The sequence below is a fragment of the Chrysemys picta genome, chromosome 1 (genome assembly GCF_011386835.1).
Source record: "Chrysemys picta bellii isolate R12L10 chromosome 1, ASM1138683v2, whole genome shotgun sequence".
Classification (NCBI taxonomy): domain Eukaryota; kingdom Metazoa; phylum Chordata; order Testudines; family Emydidae; genus Chrysemys; species Chrysemys picta.
In genome coordinates, this window is record NC_088791.1 from 186,250,731 (window position 1) to 186,278,106 (window position 27,376).

Sequence of the window (27,376 nt, forward strand, 5' to 3'; positions counted from 1 at the left end):
CCTTTGGTGTTTAAGCATCGTTGAGCAGACGTACACCACAGCAGAATTTGTGAGTCAGGCTATTGACATCAATGAACCAGTTGGAAATCTTAAGAAGTTGTTGGAACCAAGACTTCAGTGTTCCTTGGATGCACATGAAATCTGCCTGCAAGATATCCAGGTAAATCAAGGAGGGTTGAAAAACTTCTTCTGAGGGTTCAAACTGTACTCTGAGAATAGTTCTATATATTCAGTCCCTTCCCTCCACTCTGATCTTTATATAGGGGGTCTCACTCTTCAGTTTGCTAAATTGTTTACAATTAAGAGTCTAATCTTACAAGTGTCAGCCTCATCAACTTCAAACTATTTATAATATGTACCCACTAATTACTAATGTACTGCAGATAAAACTGGGAAACTTCTAGGGTTCGTGTCAGAAATGTATGTCAGTAGCAGAATGTCTTATCAATTTTAGGGGGGAAATAAACATTATAATTTTGAAAGTACAGATCATACCTTGGAATACAATTCTTAGTGTATCTTAGGTCAGGTGTATTGACTGTTTCCTGAAAGCCCTTGCTACTTGCTGGTTCCTATGGGAGTTGCATTTTTTCAGATTTTCTGAATTTAGAAGCCAGAAGAGCTTTACACAGCATTGTTTTGTGTTTTCTGATGTTTACAGGTCTAGTTGTAAAGATTGTTCTGCAGTTATACAAAAACATATTGTGATTTTTTTTTTAAATGTATGTTTTTGAAATAGATGGTTACTGCAGGGTTTCCTGGATGATGATTTTTTATTTCAATACGATTTGATTTCATTATAATTTTTATAAAGCTTAAATAACACAGCCATTAAATAAAGACTTGGTAACCTTTCTAATTTCCTTCCACTCTTGTTAATACTTAAAGATTCTCTAGAGTTCCTGAAAGGTTATTGGCATACATTGAAATCACTTTACTTCAAGCCTCGTTTGGTAGTAGCAGGGAGATTTAAAAGAAAGTATGTAAGATATTTGCTGGCCCTGATGTATGGTTACTGTTCACCATACATGAGAACCATATATTCTGGCACTTCCACTTCCAGAAGCTGGGAGTGGGCAACACGGGATGGATCACTTGATGATTACCTGTTCTGTTCATTCCCTCTGGGCCATCTGGCATTGGCCACTGTCGGAAGACAGGATACTGGGCTAGATGGACCTTTGGTCTGAACCAGTATGGCCATTCTTATGTTCTTATGAATTTCTGTCTGGGTAGTTATTACAGTATGTGTATATATTTCTTTATCTATAGAATAGGAGCTGCTAACAAATGGTTGATCGCACTAGCTGTAGGAGTGATATTCCTAGTGATGAGAAGTTACGCGCCTATTTTCCCAGAAAGAAAACATGGATTTTGTATCTATTCATACACAAAGTAAAACTATTTCCCCATGCTAATTTTTTTCCCCTACTGTTACTCACACCTTCTTGTCAACTGTTGGAAATGGGCCATCCTGATTATCACTACAAAAGTTTTTTTTTCTCCTGCTGATAATAGCCCACCTTAACTGATTAGTCTCGTTATAATTGGTATGGCAACACCCATTTTTTCATGTTCTCTGTGTATATATATCTTCCTACTGTATTTTTCACTGCATGCATCCGATGAAGTGGGTTTTAGCCCACGAAAGCTTATGCCCAAATAAATTTGTTAGTCTCTAAGGTGCCACAAGTATTCCTCATTCTTTTTGCTGATACAGACTAACATGGCTACCACTCTGAAACTTATCCTTGTTGTTGATCAAAAATGCTGTAGGCAACAGTTGTAGGTGAAGTTGTAGTTGTTCAGAGTTTCTTTCTGAGACAGGTCACTTTTTTCATTTTTTTTAAAGTTTACAAAATAATGAGTATAGTTTTTCAAAAGACAAAATACAGGAATTGAATAGCAAATATTAAATTCTTTCAGTTTTTTTTTTCTTATTCAGATCCTGCTACAAGTACACAAAAATGAACAGTTATCTATTTTTTTTCCTATAGCTATCTTTTAGCTAGACTTGTTGCCAAAGAGTGTAACATAGAGATTCTTTGCATAATAAAAAAATCAAATTTAGAAATATCTGTTAACAGAAAAATTATCACAAGGTACTATATCAGGGGTCGGCAACGTTCAGCACGCGGCTCGCCAGGTTAAGCACCCTGGCAGGCCGGGCCAGTTTATTTACCTGCTGATGCGGCAGGTTCGGCCGATCGCGGCCCCCACTCGCCGCGGTTCGCCGTCCTGGGCCAATGGGGGCGGTGGGAAGCCGCGGCCAGCACATCCCTCGGCCCACGCTGCTTCCCGCCGCCCCCATTGGCCCGGGACGGCGAACCGCGGCCAGTGGGGGCTGCGATCGGCCGAACCTACCGCGTCAGCAGGTAAATAAACTGGCCCGGCCCGCCGGGGTGCTTACCCTGGCGAGCCGCGTGCCAAACGTTGCTGACCCCTGTACTATACTCAGGACACAAAGATATATCAGATATTGACCTCTGAATTAGATTCTTCAGTGACTAGTATTTTTTTATTATGAAGCTGAGGTAGTAAAAGAAGGCTTTGTTGTCATAGTCAAAAATATATATGTCATTTATTTTTCAAGTAAATTAAGTTTAGCAAGAAATATTACCAAGGTCTGAAGGCCCAAAGAATAGAATTCAGATTATAAAGCTTACTTTCTGTAGCTACTAAGAATTATTTCAGAGCTAAGGAAATATTGAAAAGTTACATTCGCTAAAACTGCAGATTACATTTTTGTTTCAGACCTCCTTATTGTTGGCCTATTGTGATGTGAAAATGACTGAGTTAGTTTGTTTGACAAAGTGTATTTTTAAAAGATTACAGTAGACTTTCAGTATGTCTAAAGTACCAATTAATGAAGCTAAAAAGGATGCAGTTTTAGCTGATAGATCATTAATAAAGATCTATTTGCAAATCCCCCAAACTTCAATATTTGATCACTATAATTAATCATGGAGGATTTTATTAGGATTACAATCATTATATTTGTCATCCTGTTAGTGCTCTTGCTGTCACTCCCTGCATAGAAATCTGTAATTTTTTTTTTTTTTTAAACCTCTGTAGTATGTTGTTTGAAGCAGAGTCTAGCTTACTGCAGAGATTCACTGGTAGTGAGGTGTTGGCAGTGGAATATGGTGAAGACCTGGAATAGTATTTATGTTCTGCTAATGTAATTGCTTCTAAAGCAGATGTAACCGAAGGCAGTCATGGAGGGCACTGAATGAAAAGAACATATCTTCTCCCAGTGTTATTAGCCTCATTTGGGGTTTTGATTAGATCAGTGGTGAAATACCAACTCCCTCTTTCCCTTTCTGTCTCTTTGGCCAGGTCTACACTAAAAATTAGGTTGAACTAGGTATGTTGCTCAGGGGTCAGAGAAATTCACACCCCTGAGCAACATAGTGAAGCTGACATAGCACCTGATGTAGACATCAGCAGGTGGATGAAAGATGACCTACCTACTGCCTTTTCAGGCAAGTGGATTAATTACAGTGGCAGGAAGACCTCTCCCATCCCTGTTGGTGCAGCTGCAGCACTTCTATTGAAAACATACCCTTATTTGATATAATGATGAAAAGAGGAAGGGAAAGATTTGGCTCTCTTAAGAGCCAAAAACATAGTTAATGACTCCCTTACGTAAAAATGTTTCTTTGTAGTGGACCTCACAATGTTATGTCCCAGAATATAAAAATTTTTTACCAACACCTAAAAATGGAAGTTGGGGGAAGAGGACATTTTTTTCCTCTGCTAGAAATAAAGAGGTGAAAATAGAAACGAAGGTAGTCTCGTTGATGTGCCCTGATAGAAACAGCCTCTAGCTTGTTCCCAGTACCAATTATAACTGATTAGTGATTGGGGCTGTTACCCAGAGGACACAGAGAGAAGGGCTATCTGATGGAAATAGCTCCCAGCTGGTTCCACACAGTGGCTGTGGAGTGAGATGTCACTTTGAATTCTGTTGTACTGAACAGATCAATAACGCACTGCTTTTTTTATATACTGTTGAGTGAAATAAACGATTTTCTGCAGAAAGTTTGTGTACAAGAGAGGAAGATAGTACTGTAACAATAAGGATATTAAAGTCCATGTAAGAGATACATTAAAGAATTAATCAGAATCACAGCCAATGTGCCATGATGTAGTATTTTAGAGGCATAAAGCAAAGATTGTCTAGACAACTATCTTTGATTGATGTGGTGAGCGACTATTAGATAGTATTAAGTATCTGTGTTAAAGGGATACTGTCAACTTAAAAAATCACACTTTTGTGCATAGTTGCAGTTACCACCTAAAATTAGAGAGAGAAGTGTTTTTCTTTTTTACTTTGTGCATTTTGACAGTACATTGTTTATAGTTGGCTTCACTGTTTCCCCATGACATTTTTGGAGGTCTCTTGCACAGCAGCAAATTGCTTTTAACTAATTTATTTTAAAACTGACCAGATTGGAGGTTGACAAGTTCCTTTAAAAAATTTTGTAATTGGAGCAACTGTTAATCAGAATGGAGTAATTTTTCTTCTTTAGATTTGAAATTTCTCTGGATAAAGACCAGGTATACTATGACTTGTACAGTGCTGCACACGCTGTTGGTGATTAAGACTAAAAATATTTGATAGCTGCAGTTAGGAACTCAAGTATTCTGATGCCCTGACATATATGTACAGAGTTTTGAACTGAATATACAAGATAACTTTATAAAAGCATTTAATTATAAGTCTAGTAATTTTAAAAAATTTCCTCCTTGTATCAAGCTGGACCCAGATCGCAGTCTCTTTGATCAAGGAGTAAAGACAGATGGAACAGTACAGCTTAGTGTACAAGTAATATCCAGACAAGGTAAGCAATTAAGCATTTTATTCGCTATCATACAAGATGAGCCATATTGTAAGTGTATTTATGTTTATGCATTACCGTTTTTAACTGTAGCATTGAAAATATAACTGCATTATTCATGCTTCTATAGGCTGATTTTTCCATTGTACACCATAGGTTTATAGCGTGACAGTTAAAATTTTTCACTGACTGATGTTTCTGCAGCCCAGAATGTGTCAGTTTCCCATAGTAACTTTATATAAATCTCAAACTAGGAAAACTGATGGGATGGGGACAAGGTGGAACTCACCAGTACCCTGCATGTGAGAGCTTTCAATGAGGACAAGCAGTTGTTTGTCTCATGCTGGACAAAATATCTGGTCAAATGAAGCAGAATTGCCACCCGCTAATTGAGAGAGACATCAGTATAACGTGAACTTACTGCTTCATGAATAATTAAATTATGGTGGCATTGTCAACTCACCACGTACTAAAGATCAGAAGCAAAAACCTAAGGTGGTCATCTCTTTACTGGTACCTGTGTTTCTAGGATATATTGGACTAAATCATAGGGACACATAACCAATGTTTCTTCTAGTGCTGGTCCCTGTGTGTATTCCACACATGGGTACGCATGTGCTCGTGTTCCTGAGACCAGAGATTTCTAGCAAGTAGTGTCCGTTGGTTTGTGCCTATGCAGTTGTTCCCTTCGTGCTCCATACCAAGGCCATAAGGGGTGCTGTGGATAGACCCCTTTCCAATTCCTTCTTACTGCTACATGTCCTGAGCTGTAATCCTCTGTATTCAAAGCTATCTTCACATAGTCTTCAAAACCTGTAAATATGATTGTATGTAGTTAGTATTCTTAGTATTTTAGTGATTTTTCTATTCTGGTTAGTATAGTTTTAGTTTCTCCCTTCCTTGGAGATCTTCTTCTTGCAGAGAAGGACTATGCCCAAAGTCCCCAGGTTTAAGAACGGTCTCCTGTCCCTTCTCAGTTAGTGATGAACGCCAGCTCTGTCTTTACGGCTTTGAGGAGGGTCATGTCTCTGCCATGTACAGCTCTGCTGCTCCTTATCTCCTCAAACCCATGAGGAAAAGGAACTTTGACTAAGCAAGTACCTCATGAAGAAGGACAATAGACCCCAGTCAGCTACAGGCCAGGGAGACACCCCTCCCTCCTCTGGTACATTGGCCTCAGTCTGTAAGCCGCACCTCCCTGAGCATGCACTCTGGAGCAGAGGCCAGAGCTGTTAAGCCCAAGGAATCGCTGCCTCAGGCCTCTCATTAGAGTAAGGGGCACTTTCGCAAACACATGAACAGATCCCCTTCCAGATGTGTTCCTAAAAGTCCCATCAGCAGTGCTGCCCAGCTAAAGCAATCTAGTGCCTACCTGTTTCAACACCGCGCTGCACCCCGGAAGCAGCCAGCAGTGGGCCCAGCTTCTAGGCAGGGGGGCCACGGGACTGTGCATGCTGCCCCCACCCTGAGCATCAGCTCCACACTCCCAATGGCCAGAAACCGGTGGACACAGTTGATGCTGCATCTATAGCTATGCTGATAATTCTGAGGCATGAATCTTGACTCTGCTCTTCAGGGGTTTCCCAGGGAGGTCGAGAATACCATTCGGACTTGCTCTTCGAATGCAATCTCTTCAGTGAAAAGACTGCAGGATGGCCCTCCACTCCCTGGGTATTTATATCCTGGCCCCAAAGATAAGATACTACAAACAGGTTTATAAGCCAAGACACCTCCCTCAGCCATTCTACCACCAATGCCCTTATGAACCACTATGCAAATGCCAGAGGATAGAAAGACCTAGTATGCAGCTTCTTCCACCTCAACCACATCTGCTCAACTCTACCCATCAACCAGGATTTACTTTTGATGGGATACTTGAGAACCACATAACTTTATCGATGCCATTCCTTATGGCTCCTCAAACCTTTGGTGACCGTCTCGCCCTTTTTGCCAAAAGTGAAGGGCAATAACAATGGATAAGTGGGTACTAGAGATCATTCACGTCAACTTGCATCATCAAGATTCTTCCACGTGCCCAATCCTCGTCAGAGATGTGGAGCACACCTGGACAGTGTCACTGCACAAGGCAGGTGGATGACTCAGCAGGGCAGGATGCATATTAATCTCATAGAATTAAGGGCCATCTACCTAGCCTGCGATGCATTCTTCCCACTTATGCTGTTCCATCATATCCAGGTAACATCAGACAACATGATGACTGTCTTCTACATAAACAAACAAGGTGGAGTGAAATATCTTCCTCTTTGTGTAGAGGCAGTCAGTTTAGAATGGGTGCATCAGGAACCACAACTCACGCTTGGCAATATATGTATCAGGTGCACAGAACTCTTTGGTGAATAATCTCAGCAGGCACTTTTCCACAGACCATGCAGTGGGAGGTGAACAGTTCCATCCTGAATGAAATCCTCACTTAGTGGGGAAGGCCATTCTGGGACCTGTTCACCCTCCCAGATGAACAAGAAGTTCAACATGTACTGCTCCAGAACAGCAGTGGGCTGGGACCACCGGGGTGATGCCCTTCTGTTATCCTGGACAGACCACCTGAGGTATGCCTTTCCTCCCATCTGACTGGTACCACAAGTTCCGCAAAAGATTCATCGTGACAAAGTTCAAGTCATTCTCATCACACCCAACTGGCCCAGACAGTATATAATGGAAGTTTGAGGAATAAAAATCCTAAATGTGTATATCATCTCCAGGGCTTTGGAGCTGTGCTCCTGCTCCGCTCCAGCTCCAGGCAAGCAACGGCATATCTCTCAATCTTCAAGCCTGTCAGTGTATGACAGAAGTAACTGATCAACTGGAAAATTTTTACTTATCCATTTTTTCTTATCCATTTTGGGCGGGTCGGCTTACTCGATCATAAACCAGTTCGTTTATAAGCAGGAAGTAACTGAAATATGTGACAAATTACCAAAATGTGGAATATCCGTAGGTTTTTTGTCATCTGTGCATTGTGATTGGCAGATTGTAGTGTTCATTCAAAATGCTGCTGCTATGTTACATTTTTTTTTTTTTTTGGCCGCCTAACTGGTCACATCCCTCCACTGGCTTTCCCTTCTCCTCCAGATCAGGCACAAGTTTCTTGTCTTCACCTGTAAGATCTTTTATCAGTTAGTTCTTCCCTACCTTTACTATCACTGTCAACCATGCCAGCCTTCATCTGCTTTACTCTGCTTATCTGTCAAAGCACCTTTGTGTTTTTTCCCACGCTACCTCTTTTATGTTTGTAAAAGTCTGTGAATCCCCCACTTTCTTGTCCTTCGAATAACTCTGTACTACTTATTGATGTGAATCTTATGGACCACCTTGTCACACTGCCTGGCATGGGTCACGGCTGAGAGTGCCAAATTCAGGACAGACTGAGAAATAGGGCAGACAGCTCACCCCAAAACTGGTGGTTTATTTTATCACTAGATGTCACAAAGCCAGTAACAAAAATGAGCTCCTGTATCACAAGAAGCCAAAATATAGTCCCCCTTAGGTATTCAAGCTCCTGGCTTACCACCCACATCTGGACTTCTGTGATAAATGATTATTAAAACCAGACATCACATATTATAGGTTCTTCCAACTCCAAGGAGATGGCCACTCACCCCAGGTGAATATATGCTTTCAGGATCTCATGGTGGTGATAAATGTTGTTTAAATTGTGATAAATTTATTTAAACAGGTAATCATACTTAACAGATTATAACTTTTCCATAGATACCTTTCATGTCATACTTTATACAAGATTTACTGCAACTTGGTAACAGTGGTGACTGAACTAGTGCAACTAGTTATCTTCCATTTTATACAGCATCACACACCTCTCCTGACCATGAATAGGCAGTAGTGATCTGAGACTAGTGCTTATTTTATCAGATAATCTCTGTACTTTTATCTCATTCTTTCAACCCCTGTTTTCTGTTTCATCTGCCTGTTGTCTCTTGTCTGGGAAGGTGTTGTCCTTGTTTGTACAGCGTTTAGTACAGCGGAACACTGATCTGTGTTTGCAGTCCCTTTGTGCTATTGTAACACAAATAATTAGTTCAGGCCTTCTGTATACATCTTAAGGAAATTTAAAAGGGTGCACACCCTTTCATATATATTTTTGAAGAGATATAAAAAATGAAAGGATGTGTATAATATAAAATGAAAGGGGTGTGTGTATGTGTATATAAAAATGTCACAAGTCATGTTTAGGTGAGTAATCAGTTACTGAAAGGTTTTATTGATATCTAAAATGTCTAATTCCCCAAAGACTCTTAAGACAGTTTCCAACAGCAATTCTCATTAGCTCACAGATAAACAAAATAAGAACCATTACATCCTTTTTTGGATTACTGGTTAAACAAACATAAATGGTATACAGTTCACTTTTGACTTGTTTAGTTACTAATTTATTAACCCCAGTAGCTTCAACATGCTATTTATTTTCAATGTGGTGCAAGACAGATTAGATATACAGTTCTTGTTACAAAAAAGTGGATGTTTATTGGCTCGTAAGGTAGGTCAGATTCTGCCATCATTTACTCCTGTATGTTCCTTTTGGGTTCAGATAGGTTGCATGGGTGTAAAAGGACAAAGTTTGCCCCTCTGTGCTTAAAATGGGTTCCTGGAAATCAAAAAGTTAAATGTATTTTTTTTCAAATGGGTTGCAGTTATCAGTCACAATGACTTCATTGTTTTGCTAGTTAAAGGTGCTGTTCAATTGTTTTTTAAATAGAATCCATTTTGAAATTTCTTTGTCACTGAAATAGCATCTTTACTACAAAGGATAACACTTTTATTCAGCATTTCTCCTGTGCCTTTAAGGAAACTTTTGATAAAGGAAGAAAGAATAAAAATTTCCTCTAAATTAGAAAGTCTAAAGTTAAGGTGTTTTGTAATTGATGTTTTCTCACTTTCAGCTAATTTAAACCTGAAAACACTTATTGAGCAAGAAATACAGTTCTCTTTAATATTCATGACAAGAATGAAACACTAACAGATAACACTTAATAGTAGTCAGCAAAACTAGTTGTTCACCAAGTGTTGTAGCATCAAAGCTGTTTTTGTTCCATATCTCTTGATGAGTTTGTGCAGAAGGCTTTGTACAATGAATAAAATGTACTTGTTCCTAATTCTGTCATCTTTTCTCAGGTAGATCTTAATACTCCTAAGAAAGAAAAGCAAGAATGAACTTGTTTTAAAGCACTAATTTACAAAGAAAAAAAATGCAAAAAAATTATGTGGGTAGATGATATCAACTTCTGTGGCAGTAACACCTAAAGACCCAGCCCCATTGTGCTAAGCACTGTACATACTGTGACAAAGCTCTGTCCTTGTCTCTGTGGGTCCCGCATTTCCTGGCGAATTTTGCTAGCCTCAGAGGCTCACTGTGACCCTCCACGTAGCCCTTTCTCTCTCTAGAGGCAAGGGTCACAGCTTCCTGAGCCATTTTCATCGTAAGCCAGCAAGGGAGGTGAGGAGAAGCAACCTTCCCTCACACAATCTTAGTGATTAATCAGGGAAGGGGGAGCCCGGGTCCGCCCTCTACTCCAGGCTCCAGCCCAGGGACCCAAAAAGTAGCAGTTGTGGTCGCTGACTTTTTGGAAATAGGACGTGTACAATTCCCTGGGCCCCTTCCCCACAGCAGCCCCCACTCAATATCACCTTTACATTATCTCAGGGCCTCCTTCCTTGCACCTGGTATGGATTTGTACTGATTCATTCCTCCAACAGCACGGCTTCCTCCTATAGCTCCTGACACCCACACCGCACTAACTAACTGGGAGGCTTTTAACTAGTTCCAGCCTGTCCTTGATTGGCTTTAGGTGTCCCAATCAACCTAGCTATCTCCACTACCTTCTAGAAGGATCTCAATTGGCCCCAGGTGTCTTGATTAACCTGGAGCAGCTGCCATTTGGTTACCATGGTACCAGGGATTTGTTTAGCCTAGGGCTAACATACCTGTTCCTCACTACTTTACTGTAGCCATCTGGCCTTGCCCTGTCACAATACATAACAAAGAGGCAGTTGCTGCCTCAAGGAGCTTAATATAGATGATCCAGTAGGTTTATACAGTAAACAGTACAGGTGTGAGGTGAAGGATAAAGTAATGGTTCTCATTGGCATGATAAGCAGTAATCATAGCACACTACCTGCCCAACCATGGTGAAATGTTTTTGTAGGCATCATAGCAGAAGTCAGTTTGAAGGAGAACAACGGCTTTGTGGATTTTTACTTGAAATCGTAGAAGAGGTACTGTGGCAGAGAGCGCATAGGTGCTTGTTGCAGAACTTGAAAAATGGGCAGCCAAGACTGGCATCATTGGTGCAGAGGAGATGGGTCTCGTCGTCTCATTGCCATATCAGAGATGATGGTTAAAATGGTGATAGACCATGAAAGGCCTTTTAAAATAAAGATAAGTAGTTTGTGTTCAATGCATGAAGGATGGGGAGTCAATGGAGCGGAACCAGGGCCGGCTTCAGGGTTTTGGCTGCCCCAAGCAGCCAAACAAACAAACAAACAAAAAAGCCGCGATCACGATCTGCGGCGGCAATTCAGCGGGAGGGCCTTCGCTCCGAGCAGAAGTGAGGGACTGTCCGCCAAATTGCCGCCGAACAGCTGGGGCGGCCCTCTCCGAAGTGGCTGCCCCTAGCACCTGCTTGGAAAGCTGGTGCCTGGAGCCGGCCCTGAGTGGGACATAAGGAATGCGGGTGACAGTCAAATTATGAGCTAGGAAAATTATTTGTATCTGCATTTGAATGGATATAAATTGGGCAAGATAGCATTTAGGCCACATAGGAGGTTGCAGTAGTCAATGTGAGATAACGGCCTAGATTAACCTTTTAGGTGTGTTGTCAGTGAGAACAAACCAGGTCTCAAGGTGTCACACAGGAAGTAGCAGCAAGATTTAGACACTGCCTAAGTGTGTGCATCTAGAGAGAGTGGTCGAATAGTAGTAGATATGATGTTAAAAAAGGATAGTAGAGTGACTTCATGGAGAACTTAGAAGATGGGGGTAGAAATTTTGAGTGGATTTGCAGTTCAGTGGAAAACAGGTTGTACGATGTTGCTTCCTGGAACTTCATGGTCTGGTTTTGAATTGTGGACCCTTAAAAATGTAAACTTAAGATGACACTTAATGAGGGCATCAAGGTAATGTTGGAGAAGGGTAAGGAATGAAATCTGGCAGTGTCCAGGAAGTATTGATAGGTAGGCTTACTTATCAGGGAGACAAATGAGAGCAGAAGTTTGGAGTGAAGAATCACTATAAGATTTCTTGGAGCAAAGTAAAGGTCTGAGTTATTTTATAATAATCATACTAATTATTTATATAGCACTTCAAACTGCTTTATAAACATAAATCTTCATAACACCCCTGCAGAATAGATAAATACTACTTAACCCATTTTACAGATAAAGAAATTCAAGTGGAGAAGGTAGGGACTGACCTAGAGCCACAGAACAAATTGCTGGTAAAGCTGCATTTAGAACTTGAGCATTCTGATTTCCAGTCTTCTGATCCACTAGATCACATTGCCTCTTTAAGAGTGTGTCTATGCTGCGATTAAAAAAACAAGTCTCAGACCAAGGTCAATTGATTTGGGCTTGCAAGGCTTGGCTGGAGCCTGGGTTCTGAGATCCACCCCCCTTTCAGGATTTGGGCTCCAGCCTGAACTTGAACATGTGCACTGCAATTTTTAGCCCCATAGCCTGAGCCCCGTGACCCTAAGTCATCTGACCCAGGTCAGCTGCAGCCATGCTGCAGGTCTTTTATTGCAATGTAGGTGTACCTTATAGGGTATCTTAAAGTGATGCTAACCAAAGTGTGTGTAATAATTTCAAAGACAATTTCAAAGTAACCACTTTTGAAGACTGAAAGTGGTACCTATTTTTGGGCCTACTATATTTCCTTCATAGGACAAGTGTAATAGTTCCTCAGGTATGCATACAGAGCTGCCAGTTGAATATGTGTGTGTGGGTATATATAAAAACTGAATTTAAAACGCATGGGATTGTGGGGTGAAGGGACATAGTTATTTGTTTATTCACTTTACTAAATTATAAGTGTATGCTTAAGTGAAAGGTGAGAAGAAATACCACATTGAGTCTGCTATCCTTGATAGTGTTGACTCATATGAATTGTTCTGAAAATGTGATGCTAACCGTGAATGCATCTGGTGTTTTCTGTATCTGATTCTCGGCATGTAGTATCAGTATGTTTGGCGAGATTTGAATGAAACCGGTAATGCTTTTGCAGTGCTCAAAGATAATGTATTTTACCTTATTGTATTTTCATCCATATCTAGGAATAGAGCCCAAGTTAAACATCCTTGAAATTGTAAAGCCTGTAGAAACTGTGGAGGTAGTTATCGATCCGGATGCCCACCATGCTGAAGCTGAAGCTCACCTTGTTGAGGAAGCCCAAGTGATAACCCTAGATGGCACAAAACACATTACAACAATTTCAGATGAGACCTCTGAGCAAGTGACTCGATGGGCTGCAGCGTTGGAAGGCTACCGAAAGGAGCAAGAACGCCTTGGAATACCCTATGGTAATAAAACAAGATGTTCAATAGCTTATATGTTTTTAATAATTGAGAATTATTGGATATTAGGCATGTTATAAGAGACATAATTTATTAAAGTGCTCAGATACCATGATGAGATAGCATATGCTATGTTGAGGAGCGCTGTGCAAATAGCTTGATAGAGTAAGTAAAGTGGAGGTGGAACCATGGCTTATAGTTCCTTGGTAGAAGAGGGTAGGTTTCCTCCACAGCTTACTTAAATTTAAAAATGTGCGTTTTCCCTGGTCTAGTGCATAAAGTAGTTTAAAATATGTGTATTAGCAGATTAAACTTTTTGTGTATGAATTTGACCTTGGGTCCAGTTATCTGGGGTTCCTGACTCCCTTTGGGCCCATTAAAGACAATGGTAGTGGAGGATGCGGAGCACCTAGCAGTATCAGATTTGTATGAAAAGCCACACTTAGATTCAAGTACCTAATGTACCTAATTTTTAAACTTCAATAATCTTTTCAAAAGAGGGTCACCACGGAATAGACTAATTGTTCTAACATTATAGCATATGTAATGTCTGTAAATGTGTTCTCGGAGCTATATTGAAACATTTCTTTTGAGACCTATACCACACTTGAACCGTGGACTCTGCAGGTGAAAATTAACTGTGTTAAATCATTGTAATGTACTCTCCAGTGATGTTCACTAAATCAACCTGTAATATGTAAACAAACTCCCAGAAACTTGCCCCTTTTTTTGCCTTGTTGAGGAAGCCCAAGTGATAATCCTAGATGGCACAAAACACATTACAGCAATTTCAGATTGTTTGCCTTTTCTTGCCATTGCTTGGTTTTAGAACTTGGAAAGAATTAAATTCAGTCTCAGGTATTTACAAGGGAACAAGGTATTAAATTGGCTGATATTCTTAACAGAGTCTCAGAGAAATAACTGAAGCAATGGCTTCTGATTTCTTTGCTTTGTTGATCCCTTTGACATACAAGCATTTCTGAATTCACTTTCATTATGCTAGATACCTTGTTAATTGAGGGTTTAATACAAAAAGCTTAGGGATATTCATGTGAATATCTTTTGAAATCTCACAGAATGCCATCCTATAATGCAAAAAGATAAGTTACACTCTTCAACATAATACTAAAAACATTTAGTGTTAAATAAACTGTTGTAAATCAACTTTATAGATTTGTTAGTATTAAAACTTTGCTTTCTCAAAGAAGAAAATCAGCATTGTGAATGTGACACCATTGTAATTTCAAAGGTTTACAATTGTTTTCCATTACGAAGATGAGAATTTTCTAGAAAACAAAAATTGGCCTCTTTTATGACAAAACCCAAGTATAGACATTTTAGAATTCTCCTCTTGGTAGTAGAAATGTCTTAATCAAGTGAATGCCAAAAAGGATAGCTTTTAAACACCATATCAGATTTTCCTGACTTCATGGAATTAGAGAAAGGAGGCACTTGAGGACTTTTTGTATTCTGAATGTATTGTTGGTGCTTTATAATAATATACGGCTCTGTAGTTTTTTGTAAATGAATTGATTCCTCAAAGATGAGATTTCATTTTGCCTGACCCTTCTGTAAATGTGTGTAAATTGCATTTCTGCTGGGAGTTCAGAGTTTTTGAACTTCATCAAGGCTTTCTGAAATCACTTGCCTCTTTTGAGAATCCAGAGCGCTTTGCAACAGACAGCGAGAGTTGTAGCACAAAGTAAAATCTAACCCTGTTTTGTAGTGATATTGCAGACTCTATTCCTTCCCATTATTTGCTCTGACTAGTAAGCTAACAACTAACCACCATCCAGGAATTTTCCACCCTTTAACGTCTCTCTTCTGTTTCTCCAGTTTCATTCTTGTCTCAGAGAAACATACAAGGTGTACTCCACAGCTGTTTCTAGCTGTCATTTTCTCCTTCAGGTTATTTTTTCTGGAAGCATGGAATAATCAGAAAATGCTAAATCAAAGGAAAAATGCCCCCAACTGCTTTTTGGAGCCACAGTTTACCAAGAGGGACCTTAAGTACATTGTATTTTCACTCTGAGAAGCCAGAGTTTTTTCAGGAGACAAGGCAGCAACAGAAGTAGATAATTTTTGGTGTTGTGGCAGACAATTTACTTAGCTCTTTTAAGAAACAAGAAGCTCACTGTCTGGAGCAGAGGAGGTTCTTTGTGACTTCTAGGAGCTATGATGAAAACTCTCACCACCAGCAGCACTACCATTCCTTGCCCCCCCCCCCCCTTCCCTCCCCGCTCCCCAAGCCCTAGAATATTTCTTGGGAGCTAAGTCTTAACCAGGAACATTCTCCTATTTCCTTTACTATTTCCGGGGACTAGTGTGCTGCAAATGCAAAGCTAACTCTTTAAAACGTGATTTTTAAAACTCTGGCACTGCCCATTCTTCTTGCATTTTGGTGGATGTGCCAGCTGTCCCAGGTTCAGAACTGTTGAAGTGAGAGGTTTCTGCTGACCAAGTACAATATCCAGACCTTGTCGGGGAGAGTTTCATGACCAATGGGAGTGACTGCTAAAGCATGTTTGTCTTAGCCATGAAACTCAAAAGCCTCTCAAGAAACCATATAAGATACAGCTCTTGCTTTTTCCTATGTGAGGGAACGATAGAACTTTCCTGATCCATTTTGTTAAGAAAATCACAGAAACGATATCTGTGCCTATCCATGATGCCAAGTTGCTTTTTGTTAGGGCCTACCAGAGCTCTTTTGGGATTTGGAGGCCCAAGGTAGATTCCAGAGTTATGCTGTGCTCACAGAAGCATTATTATGCAGTATAGTGTTAACCTAAAGAACCTACAGGATATGACAATAGTAACAGGGGGAAAAAATGACCCTGCATGTGAAACAATTTTTGACAGCCGTCTGTTCTAACTGTTCACCCAGATGGCCTAGTTACAACAAGACGCAATATATATATATTTTCATCCTTCTCCCAGAAAGGTCAGGAAGCTTAATGATGTTGCTTAAAACTCTCACTAGCCACCAATATCCTCAGCTACTCCCTGGTTGCACACAGTGTTACTGACCTAGATCGTGGTTGGGGAAGGGTATCCCATCCCAACATAGGGAAGGCTGATGTTTCTACCAATTTTCTTGTTTCATTCCTTCCAATCTGAGAGAGCAATAGAGGGCTCAGAAACTTTCAGAGATGGCGAGAAGAAATGGTGATCCAAGTCAGAGGCTTGTATTGCACACCAGATACTGAACTGTCTCGGGCAAAGCCATAGAAAGCAAATTAGCAAGTTCATAGGAATAGTTTTGTAGTGGCATCTTGAGAATCAAAATTTCATTTGAGTTGTGGCTTTCCACACCTATTGTCTTCCTTTTTTGTTTCTCTATGCAAAGAATGTTTGTGGTATAATCAGACTTTGTTACTAAAACTTAAGAATTAGGTCTTTTTTCTTTTTTTTTTTTCTTTTCTTTAATTTAACAACTCATTCATATGACTTTTCAGTCATACTTGTTTCAATCATATGGGACAGTGTTTTTCTCTGGTTCTTTTTATTGTTTGTGCCTATAGGGAATAGTTCTGTAGTGTCTAAAATGGACAGGGTGACACACCTTTTACAGCTTTTATCAGTTGTTTAATATATTTTTCTTCTTTTTTCCTAGACCCCGTACAGTGGTCAACAGACCAAGTACTCCACTGGGTGGTATGGGTGATGAAGGAGTTCAGCATGACTGACATAGACCTCAATACTCTTAGTATTCCAGGCCGAGAGTTATGTAGCCTCAATCAAGAGGACTTCTTCCAGAGGGTCCCTCGGGGAGAAATCCTTTGGAGCCACCTGGAGCTTCTTCGAAAATGTATGTGAGCTTTCTCAATGACTAATTTAGTCACTATTTTTTTTCTGTGGAAAGATGAAGACAGCTGTGAACAGTCCAAATTATTTTTCCACTTTCCATTAGCAGTGAAAGGGAGGGTGTCAAGTACAAGATAAGGGAATATGTTATAATGAGAGTACTTGCTGTTACAAAAAAAATGTCCCATCTTTCCTCAAATTTTATTATTGTTAATCTAATACAAGAAGTAAGGTACAAGAGGTATGGCTCTTACAACATACCTGAGCATTCTTGATTTATGTTTTTAATATTAGCTTTAGTTCATCTTCTGATTTGACAGACTTATAATTAAATATTAAGTGCTATTTAATATACGTTGCTGTTTCACAACGTAAATGTGAAAGTTACTAAGCTAATTCTTTAGCTCATATACACTGCAGCTAATCTATTGTGCATTCATGTGTATTCAATGTTTGGATACAATTAGGTAGGCTGATTTTCTGTCTGTGACATTGAAAAAAGTACATCAAATAAGCAAAATAGTAAGTTTGTATGGGTAAAGAATAAAAAAATAGTGTAAGGACATAAAAAAAGGTTGTGCATACTTCTTTCGTGTGGTGTTAAATATTTACTCTTAAAAGTCATCATCTTTATACACTCTACAACCTTTATGTTGTTTCTCTGCATTCCTTTCTTGTTTTCTCAGTTATAAAATCCATTTGGCATTCAGTTGATTTATGAGGGTAAGGATTTGAATAAAGATTTAAATATTTTTCTTTTACTTGGCAGATGTATTGGCTAGCCAAGAACACTCTGGAGAAATAGCAACAGTTACTATTGATCAGCGTGAGTAGTCATGCCAGTAAATTATTAAGACAGGTGTTTGTCAACAAGAAATGTGGGTTCAGCACTCATGCTACCAAAAAGTCAGAAAAGCCACAGAGAAATAACACCTTTTGCATGTTTTTCAACTTGAAAGCAAAGCTTTAATTTTTTAGCCAATTTAAGAGTTTAATCAGAATTATGAATGTTTCTAACTTTCTTCTTCTTATGATCAATAGACTTTTCCATTATTCTGCACCATAATGTGACACAAGTGAAATATTTGTAATATAAGCTGTTCAGAACTGCATTCTTGGTGAACATATATCAGAAATAAGTTCTATACTGCAATGCTAACACAAATTCCATTTTAAATGGTAGCAACAATTTATATTATTCTTAAGGTGAAGGTTTATGAATATTTGTGTGGCTCTTTGGAGGGGAAATATTTAATATTGACACACACACACACACACACACACAGTTATGAACACCAAAGTTATGAACTGACCGGTCAACCACACACCTCTTTTGGAACCAAAATTATGCAGTCAGGCAGTAGAGAGAGAGAGAGAGAGAGAGAGACAAAAAAAAGCAAATACTGTAATGTGTTGAATGTAAACTACTAAAAAAGGGGGGAATTAAAAAAAAAAAAAAAAAACTTGACAAGGTAAGGAAACTGTTTTTGTGCTTGTTTCATTTAAATTAAGATAGTTAAAAGCAGCATTTCTCTTCTGGATAATAAAGTTTCAAAGCTGTATTAAGTCAGTGTTCAGTTGCAAACTTTTGAAAGAACAACCATAACGTTCTGTTCAGAGTTCCGAACAACCTCCATTCCCGAGTGTTTGTAGCACTAGTTTCTAAAGCGCTCTCGCGCGCGCACACACACACACACTCTCTCTCTCTCTCGTGTCAGGTTTTTGTACCAACAAGTTATAATTATTCTCCAATGTTTGTCGTTTCACAGCTGTGCAAATTATTCCAGCATCTGTACAGCCTGCTACCCCGACCACCATTAAAGTAATAAACAGCAGTGCAAAGGCAGCTAAAGTACAAAGAGCACCAAGAATCTCAGGAGAAGACCGAAGTTCACCTGGGAACAGAACAGGTATTTTCTCAATTTTATTTTAATGTAAATGCTATAAATATTTAACAGTTAAATCACATGGTGAATTTGCAGAATACAGCTGTATCCCTTACAGATATGATTTTGCCAAATTTTCTAAGTGCTGCTTGCTTGGATATGAGGCCTGGAGGGAAAATCCAGGTAAGACAGGAAGTGCTGATGCAGTATGTAGCCCTCAGACCTTTTGAGTTAGTACTGAATCAGTGCCCAGCATGGTGCTAAAGAGCACTATCTTGATGGAAGTGCTATCTTGTAGACAGACAAACCCAAGGTTGACAAGTGTCTTAAAAGTGCCCCCCTTCCTCCCACTCAATGCCATTTGCTCAATTGCCATTTATCTTCGCCTTACTGGATCATTCGGGAAGGAAGCAGCGATTGGCAAATATGTTCCAGAATTCTAACCTGGCACTTTGCATACTGTTTGTTTAGTTTTCCTTCTTACACTGCTGGTAACTTTACCAGTTGGAGACCTGCTAATCCCTATGAAGTGAAGGCACTTTTAGGAAAACTGCACGTTAGCTATGCAATTTAACTTCAGAATTCTCCTTAGATTTTCTTCATCCAAACTCTTTGTATCTTTAATATTGTATATCAGCTCCCCCGTTACATTGCTTTTGTCCTCCAATATTGCTTTCCTTTCTGTCCCTTCCGCTCAGTTAGGAGTTGCTACTTCATCTGTCTCCAAAAAAAAAAGTCTCATCTGTAAACCATGTTTAAGTTTTGCTTGATTGACATGCTCTGCAAAGTGCCTTGTGACATTAGCCAAGATTTTCAAAAATAGGATCCTAGAACTAGGCTTCTAGGCCAAAATTTCAGTGAGAGCTACTGGGTGCGCTGCACTTTTGAAAGATCAGGCCAACTATTTAAATTCTAAGTGCTCGTTTAAGCGCTTAACTTACGGTCTGATTTTAAAAAAAAGAAAGAAAAAAAAAAATCTTGGCCATTGTATAACATGAATGTTGAGCTGTCCTAAACTGAAGCTTATGAAATCTTAAAATAACTTTAGCTCTGTAGAAAATAACTTCTGTTTAGTTTTAATGCCTTTTTATCTCCATAGGAAACAATGGCCAGATTCAGCTATGGCAGTTTTTGCTAGAACTTCTTACTGACAAAGATGCTCGAGACTGTATTTCTTGGGTTGGCGATGAAGGGGAGTTTAAACTGAATCAACCTGAGCTGGTTGCACAGAAATGGGGACAACGTAAAAATAAACCCACCATGAACTATGAGAAGCTTAGTCGTGCTCTACGGTAAGAAGCTCTACAACTAAATTATTTCATGAAATGGTTGTATACTTATCTCTAACTGTAGTATTCTGCCAGTTACATATGATCTTTTGTGATTGCACATCAGTTAAAAAACAGACAGTTACAGACCACCATGCCACCTTCTTCTGCCGTTCTCATCAGCTGAGAAGGGTGGGTCATTATTTGGATGCGTGAGGGGTGGCCTTTAGAAAACACATGGAAAATACTATGATCGATAATCTTTGGATAATATGTTTAACAATTTCTTGGGGAAATAGTCATGGAAATAGCTATAGTTACAAAATTTAAGATACACTGCACCCCGCTGCCAGCGGCGTATAGGTTATGTGCAGTGCTCTCGCCATTTTTTCCACATGCTAAGCAGCTTCATCATTTCTCAGGGCAGGGAGAACTTGCCCATTAAAAATCTTGTGATACATTGTCATTTGGGAGCTTTGACCAATAAACACTATATTAAAGTGTGACGTTAACTTACACAGTAAAAAAAAAACAAAAAACTGTAGTCATGTTTCAGTATTTCTGGAACTATGCAAAAAATGACACTATCTCATTTTGAGTACCATTGTTTTACCTCACCTACAGGCCTAAAGCACCACTTCAACTAATTGCACATAAAATAAGCTTTCAAATCATATATTGTGTGTGTAGGGTGGGTACATTAAACTCTAAAATTATGGCCCTTTTTGGAGATTTGCTGCATGCCAAACTGTTATAGAATTTCAGATTTTACATAGATGTTTTTTCTATTAAGTATCATACTTAAAATGCTCGTGTGTGCTGAAAAAGACAAGTCCAGGACCTCATTAGCATCCTTACTGTGAGAACAACACAAACTAAAACACACAATTGATAAACAAATAGCTCCTGCTCTGTTTCCAGCCAGCATCACCATCTGATATATTGAACTTCCACAAGTCAAGAAAACTGAAATGCCTCAACTAAGCTGTTTTCCGTCATCTGGGTTTTGTAGTTTGAAGTCAGTGGGAATTGTGCTCCCAAATCATGTTAAGGGTCACATTTACAAAAACATTTTAAGTACCTAAATATATGGGCTTAGGACCATAACTTTAGACTCCCACTTCAGCAAATTTTGTCCTGTGTATATTTAAAAGAAAGTGCACAATAACTTTTCATTAAACCAATTTTTTTTCAGAGTTAACAAAGTAATAGATTTTATGTCACTAAAAAACATAGTCAGTAGAATAGATTAGGCACATTTTCTATAAAATAAGATATAGGAGGCATTTTTGGGAAAGGCGGGTGAACAGGTTATCTTTCATGATTTAAATGTGCTCAGTCTGTTTTTAAAAAAAAAAAATTACTAAGCTGAACTTTGAATATTTCACCTTCTAAATTGGAGTACAACATTTAAGTAAAATTTGAAAAATTAGTAAATATCTATCTTTTAAATCAACTACAAACAGTTACTGTATGTCCTGCACATTGTTTAAACAGGTATAATTTAACGGATCCTATATGTATCAACACACCCCTTGCATTAACAGGCCCAGTGCATGCCATTGTGGCATTTCTGCAGCTCCAGTGTTGCGATAGGCACCCTTTGACACATCTGCACAGTTGTGGGGGATTGGCTATAGTGACATTAGCTTGGGTAGCAGTTCTCTATTGTGTTTGTCCCAACTCATGTTCTCTCATAACGGCAGTGTGGGATTGTAGCAGTTTGCCTACCTCCACACCGTGGCTTGAAAGTGAGTTTTTTGGACGTGGTAGCGCAGTGCACCATTTGTTGGGGTCAGTGCCTCTAGTGATCGATACTTGGAGAACTTGTTGCAGCTCTCCTCTTCAAGTAAATTGTACATGTTGCAGATGAACTTTTTCTGCTGAAATGATTTTCATTCTATAGATTATCCTTCCCTAAATTTCTTAGGAATGCATGTTTCTCCATAAATATTGTCCAAGCCATTTTCTTGCAGTGCCCAGCAATATGGGAAACAATATCAAAACCTGTCAGTGCCTGGAAGGAAAGAGAGATGACAGAATTGACAGGCACTAATAATATTTTTCTCTCCAAGGCAGATTGATCATGTAAGACAATGAACTTGTAAGCACCATCACAATGTAGAATAAGTTTTTCTTTGAAGGTTTCCATGTGACTTAAAAGTGTATGTGGGACATCGCCACCAGCTTCATTTGAGAGAAAACAGTAATGTGTCCATACCTGTGAAAGTTCCAAAACACAGCCCTTTTCTGCAGTGCTTTCTCTCATTGCTAAAACAGACCATTGCCAAGTCAGTATCACTCTGAGTGGTTTCATGGTTAGTGGTGGTATTGTCTCGAGAAATGTTTATAGCAGTTAGGGTGGTATTTCAATTCGGAGACTATTAGGTCACTTACACCAGCTGTATCTATACTAAGCTCATATTTATACTCTGCTGACTCCAGTATTTGTTTGTTCATTTTGAATGTTGTTTCAGAAGAAAGTTTTTTGTTTGGAAACTTCCATCCTGGCAGAAATGCAAACTCCAGTTCACTAAGGGGACCTTGCTCTGAAGCACTGTTGAGGTTTTGGAGATTGTAATGCAAGATGGGATTTGCAGTTCATCCTTACTGGTTGATGAAATAGCTTCATTGGATTTTAAAAACTGCTAATTTTACCTCTATCTGCATATGTTGCATAACAGTGTTATGCCAAAGTAATTATAGCCTGCATTTAGATTGAAGAGCTGTTAGAATTCTATTGGTTGCATCCCTATTCAGAAAACTCTGAGTTTCTGTCTTGCATTGGTTGCCCCTAGTATTGTAATCAATCCCTGTTCGCTAGAAGCCAAAACTGTCCTTTTTCACTTGTTGGCAAGATATTGTTGAGGGATGCTTCAGGTTCAAGACTGCCTCTGTGTTTCATCTATGGAATACCTGACAATAATAATAAATATAATTAAACACTACCTCATGAATATTGAATAAATATTTATCAGAACGTAGCTTATGCTAAGGCATAGGTATCCAAATCAATACTCAGCTCACTTACACTGTAAGCAAAAGTCAGCTTTAGGTTGGATTAGTGCTTAGGGCTAATAGTAATAATTTATATTTTTGAAAGAGAAGAACTTAGGGAAATAAACTATATCATACTATGTTGTGTATGATACTTAGTGTCAAGCATAGCAGGGCATTTAATTCCAAAAATATCTGAAAAGTACTTACTTAAGGATGATATTTAAGATTAAGTAAATACTTTAATGCAAAACAAACAAAATTCAAGTGCATATCATCACATAACAAGAGGATCTTCAACAGAGATCGCACCCTGCATTTTCTGTTAGCACAGGATTCCAAATTAGGAACATAGTCTATATTTAGTACCTCTCCTTCACTTTTTTTTAAGTTACAAATGATAGCAATTTTTTGTTTTTACTTACCTTAAAGTTCAAAATTCAGTTTTGGTAAACTTCATTTTCAAATTCAGCACATTCAAATTATGAAATAAAACATGTTTACCAACTTTTCCCCAGAAATGCTTTGTTTCATTAATGTCAACTTATTTGGTAATTTGGCCTACTCTAAAATACAAGGTTGATGCTGCAAATGCTTATGTGATTTTTAAGCACTGTTCATGTGAGTAAAGTTACATACCAGCATAAATGATTGCAGGATCAGGACCTAATTTTTCAATATCTTGATTTTTTTGCCCATAGCGGGTTTTTAAGATTCAGATAAGAGACACAGTAGCTTGAGATATTTAAAGTTTATTTTAAAGTAAATGCAGTTTTTATTTTCAATCTGAAGCTGCATAGTACAAATTTTCAAATTACTATAAATGACTTTTTGAAAAATCAAGTGATTTTAAATGAATGATTTAAATTGTCTTGATTTAAATTGCTCCAGTCTTGATATACATTTTAAAGTATAAATTATTTGAAATTTGTATATAGCTTAATAAGAGTCCCTAATAATATTAATGAAAGTGTGAAATTCCTTTTTCCATATTGTCACTTTAGAGGCTGAGGGAACTGGGATTATTTAGTCTGCAGAAGAGAAGAATGAGGGGGGGGGGGTTTGATAGCTGCTTTCAACTACCTGAAAGGGGGTTCCAAAGAGGATGGATCTAGACTGTTCTCAGTGGTACCAGATGACAGAACAAGGAGTAATGGTCTCAAGTTGCAGTGGGGAAGGTTTAGGTTGGATATTAGGAAAAACTTTTTCACTTAGGAGGGGGGTGAAGCACTGGAATGGGTTACCTAGGGAGGTGGTGGAATCTCCTTCCTTAGAGGTTTTTAAGGTCAGGCTTTACAAAGCCCTGGCTGGGATGATTTAGTTGGGGATTGGTCCTGCTTTGAGCAGGGGGTTGGACTAGATGACCTCCTGAGGTCCCTTCCAACCCTGATATTCTATGATTCTATATCCATTTGCGGTTGCAAGGTATATATGAAAATTTTTCTTGCAACACCAAAATCACACTAGTGGTTTTAAAGGGTTTATTTTTCTTTTATAAGCAAACTAAGTGAAAGCAGCAGAAGAACTCAAGAATAACTTTCTCATCACCAGGATGTTTTCATAATAATTTACGTAAACTGAAAAAAATATATGTATATTTTGTTTCTCAAAGTATTTTCTTTTAGCAGCTGTGTCAATACTGACATGTTACCTAACATTTAGATGTCTGTGACAATATTAAATGCCTCCTTCTGCCACTGGGAAAAATTTGCTGGCAACCTGAATTTTTGTTTAAAAAAACAAACTTGTGACTTAAGTTTTGTTTACTAATTTATTAAAACTACTGTGTAAATTTGTAATTAATATATAATGATGGTGATGCTGCTAGTGAAGGTGGTAGATATTCTACCCAGTTATCAGAAGAATAAGCAGATTAAAAGTAGTTCATGTAATGTTCCATGAATACAAAGAACAGAAAAAGCAATTGGTCTGTATTTTGGTATGTATTCTTGACTGTGCCATCAGTGAATTGCCAGAAGCAGTATCTACTTAATTACTTGATAGAAAGGTGACGTTGCTCATTTTTAATCTTGTGCTTTACAAACATACACAACTTTTGTTTCATCATAATCTGAAATATACCAACAGATTAAGAATTCCTAAACATTCATTCATTTTCTGTATTTGTTTGTTTTACTCTCTGTATTGTGCATTGCATCTGTAACAAAATTCTGTAAAAACTGTTATAAATATTTCTCTGTAGTTACTATACTGACTAGATTCCAGCTCTTGTGTCTCTTCTAGCATGAGACATGACAGCTGCTCTATCAGCTCTCAAAGATACCCTCACTTTTGGCCTTTTGATATGTATGACAAACTCTTAATTCTCAAGGCCCTGTGGTGTGCTCTACTTCAGTTCTTAATGACCACAGTGCACCTAATCAGACTTCATTCCACTTACAGGAAGGCCTGGTCTACACTATGGGGGGGAGGGGTGTCGATGTAAGATACGCAACTTCAGTTATGGGAATACCGTAGCTGAAGTCGACGTACCTTATTCTGATTTACCTCCCGTCCTCACAGCGCAGGATCGACGGCCGCAGCTCCCCTGTCGACTCCGCTGCCACCGCCGCTCGCTCCAGTGGAGTTCCAGAGTCGACTGGGAGCGCGTTCGGGGATCGATATATCGCGTGTTAATGAGACACGATATATCGATCCCCGATAAATCGATTGCTACCTGCACCCGAAGTCTTCACCAGTCTCTGTGGTTTGCCATACCAACTTGGGTATTTCTCATTCTGAAAGTTCCAGTTTTTGTTTTGGGGTATGTCTACGCTACCCATGTTACAGCACAACTGTGGCAGCACTGTGATGTGGGCAGTGTAGTCACGCTTTATCGCCAAGGCAGAGCTCTCCCGGTGATAAAAAAAAAAATAACCACCCCGAACGAGCATTATCGCCGGGAGCCACAGCGCTGTCTATACTGGCGCTTTTCAGTGCTAAAACTTTTGTCACTCGGGTGTGTTTGTCACACCCCTGAACAACTAAAGTTTTAGCACTGAAAGTGACAGTGTAGACACAGCTTTAGTCTGAAGTATGTCATCTTCAAAATTTGGTGTCTCCAAAGAGATTTGACTGGGAGGCAAAAGATAGTTCAGTGACTTACTGAATTTTGCTTGGAGATTAGAGACCCTCTTTATTCCTTGCTTATCAAGGACTAAAGAACATCTCAGAAGTACAGATGACCTGGCATTTGTTCTGTACACAAGCATGCTTTTCAAAGGGTTGAAAATCTGAGAGCCAAGGGAGTTTCCAGCTATTTGATGCTAGAAGCATAAGGTAAGAGTGGGATTCCAGTCAAATGATATTTTCAGAGAAACTGAACCATAGCTGGGTAATTTTCTATCATTATATTTGTGCCTTGCACAAATTTATCACAATCCCACTAAACCTCAGAAGTCCAAATTCAGTAATGCTTGAGGTGAGGAGAGCACAAAATACAACTGTAAAAAGTTAAATTTGTCTCTGGAATACTATAGATCTTGTGTAGAGTTTTATGTTATCTTAACTGCATTCTGTTTGGTGTGGCATATGGTAACAACTCTATTGTGATAAAACATGAAAAATGTTGACCATAAAAAGGTAATTCATTCATAATTAATTGTAAACATAGATAATGGATGTGCTTCTGACTTTGTTTTTTAATAGGTCCTACATTTAAATTATACAAAGGAAAGAGTGCAACTCCAGTACTCGCTATTGAAAAGTATCCTGTAGTTTTAGATGGGCTATATTAATATACAATCCCACTCTTTCCATAATATTCATGAATACAATGACCACAGCATTCAGTTTGAAATTAGCTGCTTTCTCCGCCAAGGGAGGAAACAAGAGGCAAAGTTATGGGACCTACAGGGTCAGTACATGAGGGTGCATACTGAAACCGACCTCCTAGTCAATTGTCCTTGTAGCTGAAATGGCCAAGAGTCTCTCTGCCGCTAAGGCAAAAATAATCAATGAAATCTTGCAAAATGGCCATTCCGGTGTACTGTCACCCCAGTGATGCTCAGTCTTCAAGCAGCCTGCATCTCTGT

General features: G+C 39.0%; 1 protein-coding gene across 7 annotated transcripts in view; it reads left to right on the forward strand.

The window, feature by feature from the left end:
• The window catches only part of GABPA (GA binding protein transcription factor subunit alpha), a 41,447-nt gene that overhangs the window by 10,575 nt on the left and 3,496 nt on the right, over window positions 1-27,376 (forward strand). For 4 of the 7 annotated variants that reach the window (XM_005289292.5, XM_008170631.4, XM_024107357.3 and 1 more), the window contains 7 exons: window positions 16-160; window positions 4,763-4,847; window positions 13,148-13,393; window positions 17,001-17,195; window positions 17,961-18,017; window positions 18,961-19,101; window positions 20,177-20,369. In XM_005289292.5, coding sequence (XP_005289349.2) covers window positions 16-160; window positions 4,763-4,847; window positions 13,148-13,393; window positions 17,001-17,195; window positions 17,961-18,017; window positions 18,961-19,101; window positions 20,177-20,369 — 1,062 coding nt within the window. Of the gene's footprint in view, window positions 1-15; window positions 161-4,762; window positions 4,848-13,147; window positions 13,394-17,000; window positions 17,196-17,960; window positions 18,018-18,960; window positions 19,102-20,176; window positions 20,370-22,822; window positions 25,552-27,376 lie in introns of those variants that run through there. The other 3 variants (XM_042855742.2, XM_042855741.2, XM_005289294.5) reach the window with 3 other exon arrangements.